The sequence below is a fragment of the Anopheles ziemanni genome (genome assembly GCF_943734765.1).
Source record: "Anopheles ziemanni chromosome X unlocalized genomic scaffold, idAnoZiCoDA_A2_x.2 X_unloc_91, whole genome shotgun sequence".
NCBI lineage: Eukaryota > Metazoa > Arthropoda > Insecta > Diptera > Culicidae > Anopheles > Anopheles ziemanni.
The window spans coordinates 83,508-92,172 of record NW_026689863.1 but is presented as its reverse complement, the minus strand read 5'-3'; the positions used below and the strand labels follow the sequence as shown (position 1 = coordinate 92,172).

At 44.2% G+C, this 8,665-nt stretch overlaps 1 protein-coding gene across 1 annotated transcript; it reads left to right on the top strand.

Annotated features, from left to right (window-relative positions):
- Positions 1–376: 376 nt before the first annotated feature.
- LOC131292725 (helicase POLQ-like) lies at positions 377–4,775 on the top strand. Its single transcript, XM_058320850.1, has 5 exons — positions 377–713; positions 798–3,409; positions 4,051–4,434; positions 4,496–4,630; positions 4,704–4,775. The coding sequence occupies exons 1-5, from the start codon at positions 377–379 to the stop codon at positions 4,773–4,775; spliced, it is 3,540 nt and encodes a 1,179-aa protein (XP_058176833.1).
- The last annotated feature ends 3,890 nt before the right edge of the window (positions 4,776–8,665 follow it).

Here is an 8,665-nt window from a genome sequence, read left to right as displayed (position 1 = left end):
AAGCGGCTTGACCGGGAAGACCTTCAATGAAGTGTATCGGTAGAAATGTTTTCTTTCAGCTTTCATGTTCGTTCCCAAAATGATTAACGCAACAACCCGCAATAACTGTGCTTGCATATAATTTCCGTTCAATCCGAATTTATTATTATCCTTAAAAAGAAATCACACGCATTGTCAATGCGACACATCCGATTCATGATTGTCAAATAAAAACAGAACACACCTCTTCTCTTCACTCGTTGGAGAATTGTAAGTTTGTCAATTTCCTTAGCAGGTGCAGATTGTTATGACGACATTAAAATACAGTGAAAAATGAATGCAACTTTGTTTTGATTAAAGCTTCTCATTACTTTACATAAAAAACAGTTTGCCAGCCATGTCGGGAAATCGAAGTTCCCGCGGTCGACAGATGCTTCCCACAACGGCGAGGAAATGCTTGATTTCACCGAATCTGCGTTCGGCAGCCAGGGGCGTAGCACCAGCAGCGCCGGCAGCAAACCCGGTTGATTTCCGAGCACCGGTCACAGCTTGTACCAGCAAACCTAAAGATGACTTAAGTACGAAACTGTTGGAGCTAGATAGCACGTTGCTGAACGCGGTCGATTTGGCCAGCATCGAGAAAAAAGTCAAACGTTCGAAGCCGCGTACCTCATGGGGCGGTGCAGCCGATCAACCGATCACGCCGTTTCGAAAACGTTCCAAATCAGTTGGAGGTAGGTGAACGCTTTATACGAGTGACAATAACGTAGGATTTAAGATACTTTTTACTTTATTTCAAAACTGTTTTCCTGTAACAGCCATTGAAAGAAGGCTTATGGCAAGTCCTCCGAAACTGCAAAAATCAGCTGTAAGTAGTCGAAAGATTTATGTGCTTAAAATGAACATGGACGGTAGCGAGGTGCGCGACGGAGGGAGGGACAGTGGCTGTAATGAAAATCTAACATCAAATCGGTCAAACGTTGCAAACGAGGAAACTCCTCCGGTTCGTCCTCTGTGGTCCGGGGTGGAAAATGACGATGCTGAAATGCTACCATGTGGACAGGTACCGATCGCCAGCCATGATCAACTTGACACGGACGAAATAATCAAGGCTAAACTGAAACGGATCGGGTCCACCAAACCAGTAACGCACGTCGGTGATATGCTGCGAGAGAGTAACGGGTTCGAGGTGTACACAAACCAGGACATCTGTTCGCAGTACATGCGGCAAGACGAGTCCCTCGCTGATGAGGGGGTGGAGCGAATCGTCGCGATCGGTGCATCACAAATAGGTCATCCGGAGCGTCCGTCACATTTCCAGCAGGTAGCCGCTGAAGCCGAACGTACCTTCGAGCTGCAGAAGGTGAGCGAAGGGTTGCGGATTTTTGAAATCTGTGACCGTACGCTGCACGACATGACCAACATTGAGCCGATGGCGAATGCGATAGGCGAGGGAAGCTCGCGAATGAGGACCAGCAACTCGACCATAGCGGCCATCAATCGTGATGAGCGAATTTCAGATCAGACTACAAAGCCAAAGTTCACCGTACCCCACGTATCGTCGCTTTTCCTCGAGAAGGGTCCGTTCTTTGGGCTACCGAACAACGTTCGGCGAATGCTGCGAGACTTTCGTGGTATTGGCGAGCTGTACGATTGGCAGCAGGAGTGTCTGGACTTGCCGGCGATCGACGAGAGACGTAATTTGATCTACGCACTGCCAACGAGCGGTGGAAAGACACTGGTGGCGGAGATTCTTATGCTACGGGAGATTATTTGCCGCCTGCGGAACGTCATGTTCGTCGTGCCGTACGTTTCATCCGCTCAGGAGAAGCTGATCGCGCTCACTCCGTTCTCGATCGAGCTGCAGTTTTTATTGGAGGAGTACACCGGTGGTAGGGGACAATGTCCGCCGCACAAACGGCACAGAAAAAACACGATCTTTGTTTGTACGATCGAAAAATCGCTCATCCTCATGAACTCTCTCATCGAGGTGGGTCGCGCGGACGAGATCGGGCTGATCGTGATCGACGAACTGCATATGATTGGAGAGCAGCGACACGGGGGCACTCTGGAGATGTTGATCACCAAGGTGCAGTCGCTACGAGCCGGAATTCAGATCGTAGGAATGAGTGCTTCTATCGGAAACTTGGGTGAATTGGCCCGTTTCATGCTAGCCGACGTTTACTGTCGCGAAAATCGGCCGGTGGAGTTGAAGGAATACATCAAGTGGGGGGAAGATCTGTTCGAGGTTCGCAGCCAAGCCGAACGCATATTTGATGTGTTAGGAGAAAAGCGAAAGTTAGAGTTTAACTACGGTGAGGAACTGCGGCGGATCGACGTGGACCATGTGATTGGTCTGATCATGGAAGTAATCCCCAAGGGTTCGTGTTTGGTGTTTTGTCCTACCAGAAACAGGTGTGAAAGTTTGTGCGCCATGCTAGCGGCCAACTTGCCGGATTCATTTGCCCAGCACCGGGCAGAGGAAAAAGCGCAGATTATAAAGTCTCTCCAGGATGACGGGTCCGTTGCACCAATCCTTCCGCATTCGTTTCGTGTCGGGGTCGCGTACCATCACGGTAGGTTAACGCAGGACGAGCGTCGTATGATCGAGGATGCATTCCGGGCCGGCATCCTTTCGGTGATCGTGTGCACTTCCACTCTGGCCGCCAGTGTGAATCTTTCGGCGAAACGTGTAATAATCTGCTCTCCTTACATTGGGAGCGATTTTTTTACGCTAAGTCGCTACAAACAAATGGTTGGCCACGCAGGGCGTGCGGGTAAACGCGACACCGGCGATTCCATACTTATTTCCGCCATGCGCGATATTCCGCAAATTTGCGAGATGTTCTGCTCACCACTGGACTTCGCCGAGTCGGCGCTCTTGGAAGACGAAGGAGCCTGCTTGAAATCGCTCGTACTCGGCTCGATCGGGCTCGGTCTTTGTAAGACACGGAATGCGCTTCAAGCGATGGTTGGAAGCACGCTGCTAGCGCAGCAAGCGAAGCGACGCGAAATCGATCTCGAGGCCATCACCGATGAAACGATCGTGCAGCTGTATCAGGGCAATGCGATAAAGGCAACGCACGATAGCTGTATGCGCAATCCCACGAACATGGTTGTACAAATCAGTGCCGCAGATGGACGATCGGAGGAAGCGGTAGGACAGGCGTTCGTTCGAGTACACAAGACACCTTCCCGTCCGGGTAAGGTTTTCAAAACGATCGATCGAACGAGCCCGCTGGAAGTGATCAACCTTGGCAAGGCGGCCATCCGAGCCGGGTTCGACATAGAGCGAGCGGTCCGGTTCTACAACGAGATGCAGGAACTAGGCAAACGACTGTGTGTGCTCGATGAGTTCGATCTGCTTTTCCTCATTCTGCTTGAGGACGGATTGGAAGTATATTTCAAAATTGAGGATTTGATCATTCTGGTAAGTACCCCTTTGTTAACGATAGCAAGTATTGTTTCTTAAACGTTAAGTGTTAAACACCGCAAGTTGAACCACAAACAACCGTGAAATATATTTGTATCCTATTTGTATTATTTGTATGTATTTGTTACCTGAAACTTATCTTTTTCATAGCTCCATAGTGCGAACCACGCTAAAGCATTTGTTTGATAAGCACTCAAATACCATTTGTTTTGTTCTTGTATCGTTTTTTCAAAATCGAGTAGTGATGGATGAAGTAATTTTTGATGAAATTTTAGAAATGCTTTTTCTAAGAGCGAATCATGGAAGACTGTCTTCTAGTTTGTTCTTGTCTTTTCTAGGTCTTCCTCAACATATTTTTTTTAAAAATAACTATAAAAAAATCTTAAGCTTCAGTTCAGCAAGATGGAAGGATTAAAGTTACTATAATTTCATCATATCCGACTATCACGTAGCTTTGCAAGAAAAATTGTAAACGTTGAAGTGTAGTGGTTGGACATCAAAAGAATAAACGAGTTTTCAAGTATAGAGGCAATCGTAAAAATGGATTAGTACGGTGATAAGGATGTGCCCTTGATATTAAGCATTAAAAAGAGGTTCAATTCAAAAAGATTATTAACTGACTGCAATACTTTTTTCAGACCAGTAAACTCTCGGATGCACTGCGGAAAATCGCCGCAAGGTACAACATCAGTCAAGTGGTTATAGAGAAAATTTTAAAGCGCCGCACTGTACCCGACGAGACAATGTTCCTAATGCAGCGTTTCTTCCGTGTGCTAATCGTACACGACCTTTGGGGCCAAACGGATCTCCAGGAAGTTGCCCTCAAGTACCGCGTGAGCGCGGGGGCGATTCAGACGCTAATGACCGCCGCCGCTGGGACAGCGCACAGTTTGCTGCGGATGTGCGAGGAAATCCCGGAACTGTGGGCGTTCCAGCACCTGCTGACGGGCATGACCAAACGATTGACGCACTACTGTAAGCTTGAGCTGATGCCACTGATGGAGCTGCCATCGATGAAGCTGGTAAGTTGCGATCTCGCGGCATTCGCGTGTGGCAAAATTATTCTCGTTGTTTTTTTTCCAGGGCCGTGCCAAACAGTTGTACCGGGCGGGGTACACGACGCTCGGCTCCTTAGCCCGTGCCAAATCGAAGGAGCTGGTAGAAACCATCGAATACATGAACTACAGGACGGCGAACCAATTGATACTGAGCGCGAAGGTAATGCATGCATGCAGTTGAGGCTGATTCCACATTTCTCCATTACTACATTACAACTTGTTGTTACTTTTAGGCGAAACTTATGGAACAAGTTGATGTCCTACGCGAACAGGCCGAAGAGTATCTCTCGCAGATGAATCGTTGAACTTGTTTTGCTGATCATTGTGGTGGTGAGGAATACCATATAGCCACTCACCAACTCGCATCAGTTAGCTGTAAGAAGATAAAATGGACATAACGAAGGCTGAACTTATTACTTATTGCCAAAACGGAAGCAAACGTTGTGTTGCCGGATAGCCGGATCATAAATTCCAAGAAATTCATATGTTAGGATGCTGGGAGATGAATGGGATGCTGCATGGAGATGAATCTTGATCTTCTTCATCTCCCATCTTAATACAGCATCCCTACTTAAAGGCATCTCGGACTTAGTCGATTTTTCATAAATTCCAAGAAATTCATATGTTAGGATGCTGCGAGATGAATGGGATGCTGCATGGAGATGAATCATGATCTTCTTCATCTCCCATCTTAATACAGCATCCCTACTTAAAGGCATCTCGGACTAAGTCGATTTTTAATAAATTCTAAGAAAAACTTATGTTAGGATGCTGCGAGATGAAAGGGATGCTGCATGGAGATGAATCTTGATCTCCTACATCTCCCATCTCAATACAGCATCCCTACTTAGAGGCATCTCGGACTTAGTCGATTTTTCATAAATTCTAAGAAAAACATATGTTAGGATGCTGCGAGATGAATGGGATGCTGCATGGAGATGAATCTTGATCTTCTTCATCTCCCATCTCAATACAGCATCCCTACTTACAGGCATCTCGGACTTAGTCGATTTTTCATAAATTCCAAGAAATTCATATGTTAGGATGCTGGGAGATGAATGGAATGCTGCATGGAGATGAATCTTGATCTCCTCCATCTCCCATCTCAATACAGCATCCCTACTTAAAGGCATCTCGGACTTAGTCGATTTTTCATAAATTCATAGAAATTCATATGTTAGGATGCTGCGAGATGAATGGGATGCTGCATGCAGATGAATCTTGATCTTCTACATCTCCCATCTTAATACAGCATCCCTACTTGAAGGCATCTCGGACTTAGTCGATTTTTCATAAATTCTAAGAAAAACATATGTAAGGATGCTGCGAGATGAATGGGATGCTGCATGGAGATGACTCTTGATCTTCTCCATCTCCCATCTTAATACAGCATCCCTACTTAAAGGCATCTCGGACTTAGTCGATTTTTCATAAATTCTAAGAAATTCATATGTTAGGATGCTGCGAGATGAATGGGATGCTGCATGGAGATTAATATTGATCTTCTTCATCTCCCATCTTAATACAGCATCCCTACTTAAAGGCATCTCGGACTTAGTCGATTTTTCATAAATTCTAAGCAGAACATATGTTAGGATGCTGCGAGATGAATGGGATGCTGCATGGAGATGAATCTTGATCTCCTACATCTCCCATCTTAATACAGCATCCCTACTTAAATGCATCTCGGACTTAGTCGATTTTTCATAAATTCTAAGAAAAACATATGTTAGGATGCTGCGAGATGAATGGGATGCTGCATGGAGATGAATCTTGATCTCCTACATCTCCCATCTCAATACAGCATCCCTACTTAAAGGCATCTCGGACTTAGTCGATTTTTCATAAATTCATAGAAATTCATATGTTAGGATGCTGGGAGATGAATGGGATGCTGCATGGAGATGAATCTTGATCTCCTACATCTCCCATCTCAATACAGCATCCCTACTTAAAGGCATCTCGGACTTAGTCGATTTTTCATAAATTCATAGAAATTCATATGTTAGGATGCTGGGAGATGAATGGGAGATGAATTAGATGCTGCATGGAGATGAATCTTGATCTTCTTCATCTCCCAACTTAATACAGCATCCCTACTTAAAGGCATTTCGGACTTAGTCGATTTTTCATAAATTCTAAGAAATTCATATGTTAGGATGCTGGGAGATAAATGGGATGCTGCATGGAGATGAATCTTGATCTCCTACATCTCCCATCTCAATACAGCATCCCTACTTAAAGGCATCTCGGACTTAGTCGATTTTTCATAAATTCATAGAAATTCATATGTTAGGATGCTGCGAGATGAATGGGATGCTGCATGGAGATGAATCTTGATCTCCTACATCTCCCATCTTAATACAGCATCCCTACTTAAAGCCATCTCGGACTTAGTCGATTTTTCATAAATTCTAAGAAATACATATGTTAGGATGCTGGGAGATGAATGGGATGCTGCATGGAGATGAATCTGGATCTCCTACATCTCCCATCTCAATACAGCATCCCTACTTAAAGGCATCTCGGACTTAGCCGATTTTTCATAAATTCATAGAAATTCATATGTTAGGATGCTGCGAGCTGAATGGGATGCTGCATGGAGATGAATCTTGATCTACTTCATCTCCCATCTTAATACAGCATCCCTACTTAAATGCATCTCGGACTTAGTCGATTTTTCATAAATTCTAAGAAAAACATATGTTAGGATGCTGCGAGATGAATGGGATGCTGCATGGAGATGAATCTTGATCTTCTTCATCTCCCATCTTAATACAGCATCCCTACTTAAAGGCATCTCGGACTTAGTCGATTTTTCATAAATTCTAAGAAATTCATATGTTAGGATGCTGCGAGATGAATGGGATGCTGCATAGAGATGAATCTTGATCTCCTACATCTCCCATCTTAATACAGCATCCCTACTTAAAGGCATCTCGGACTTAGTCGATTTTTCATAAATTCATAGAAAAACATATGTTAGGATGCTGCGAGATGAATGGGATGCTGCATGGAGATGCATCTTGATCTCCTACATCTCGCATCTTAATACAGCATCCCTACTTAAAGCCATCTCGGACTTAGTCGATTTTTCATAAATTCTAAGAAATACATATGTTAGGATGCTGGGAGATGAATGGGATGCTGCATGGAGATGAATCTGGATCTCCTACATCTCCCATCTCAATACAGCATCCCTACTTAAAGGCATCTCGGACTTAGTCGATTTTTCATAAATTCATAGAAAAACATATGTTAGGATGCTGCGAGCTGAATGGGATGCTGCATGGAGATGAATCTTGATCTACTTCATCTCCTATCTTAATACAGCATCCCTACTTAAATGCATCTCGGACTTAGTCGATTTTTCATAAATTCTAAGAAAAACATATGTTAGGATGCTGCGAGATGAATGGGATGCTGCATGGAGATGAATCTTGATCTTCTTCATCTCCCATCTTAATACAGCATCCCTTCTTAAAGGCATCTCGGACTTAGTCGATTTTTCGTAATTTCTAAGAAAAACATATGTTAGGATGCTGCGAGATGAATGGGATGCTGCATGGAGATTAATATTGATCTTCTTCATCTCCCATCTTAATACAGCATCCCTACTTAAAGGCATCTCGGACTTAGTCGATTTTTCATAAATTCTAAGCAGAACATATGTTAGGATGCTGGGAGATGAATGAGATGCTGCATGGAGATGCATCTTGATCTCCTACATCTCCCATCTTAATACAGCATCCCTACTTAAAGGCATCTCGGACCTAGTCGATTTTTCATAAATTCTAAGAAATTCATATGTTAGGATGCTGGGAGATGAATGGGATGCTGCATGGAGATGAATCTTGATCTTCTTCATCTCCCATCTTAATACAGCATCCCTACTTAAAGGCATCTCGGACTTAGTCGATTTTTCATAAATTCTAAGAAATTCATATGTTAGGATGCTGGGAGATGAATGGGATGCTGCATGGAGATGAATCTTGATCTCCTACATCTCTCATCTCAATACAGCATCCCTACTTAAAGGCATCTCGTACTTAGTCGATTTTTCATAAATTCATAGAAATTCATATGTTAGGATGCTGCGAGATGAATGGGATGCTGCATGGAGATGAATCTTGATCTTCTACATCTCCCATCTTAATACAGCATCCCTACTCAAACGCATCTCGGACTTAGTCGA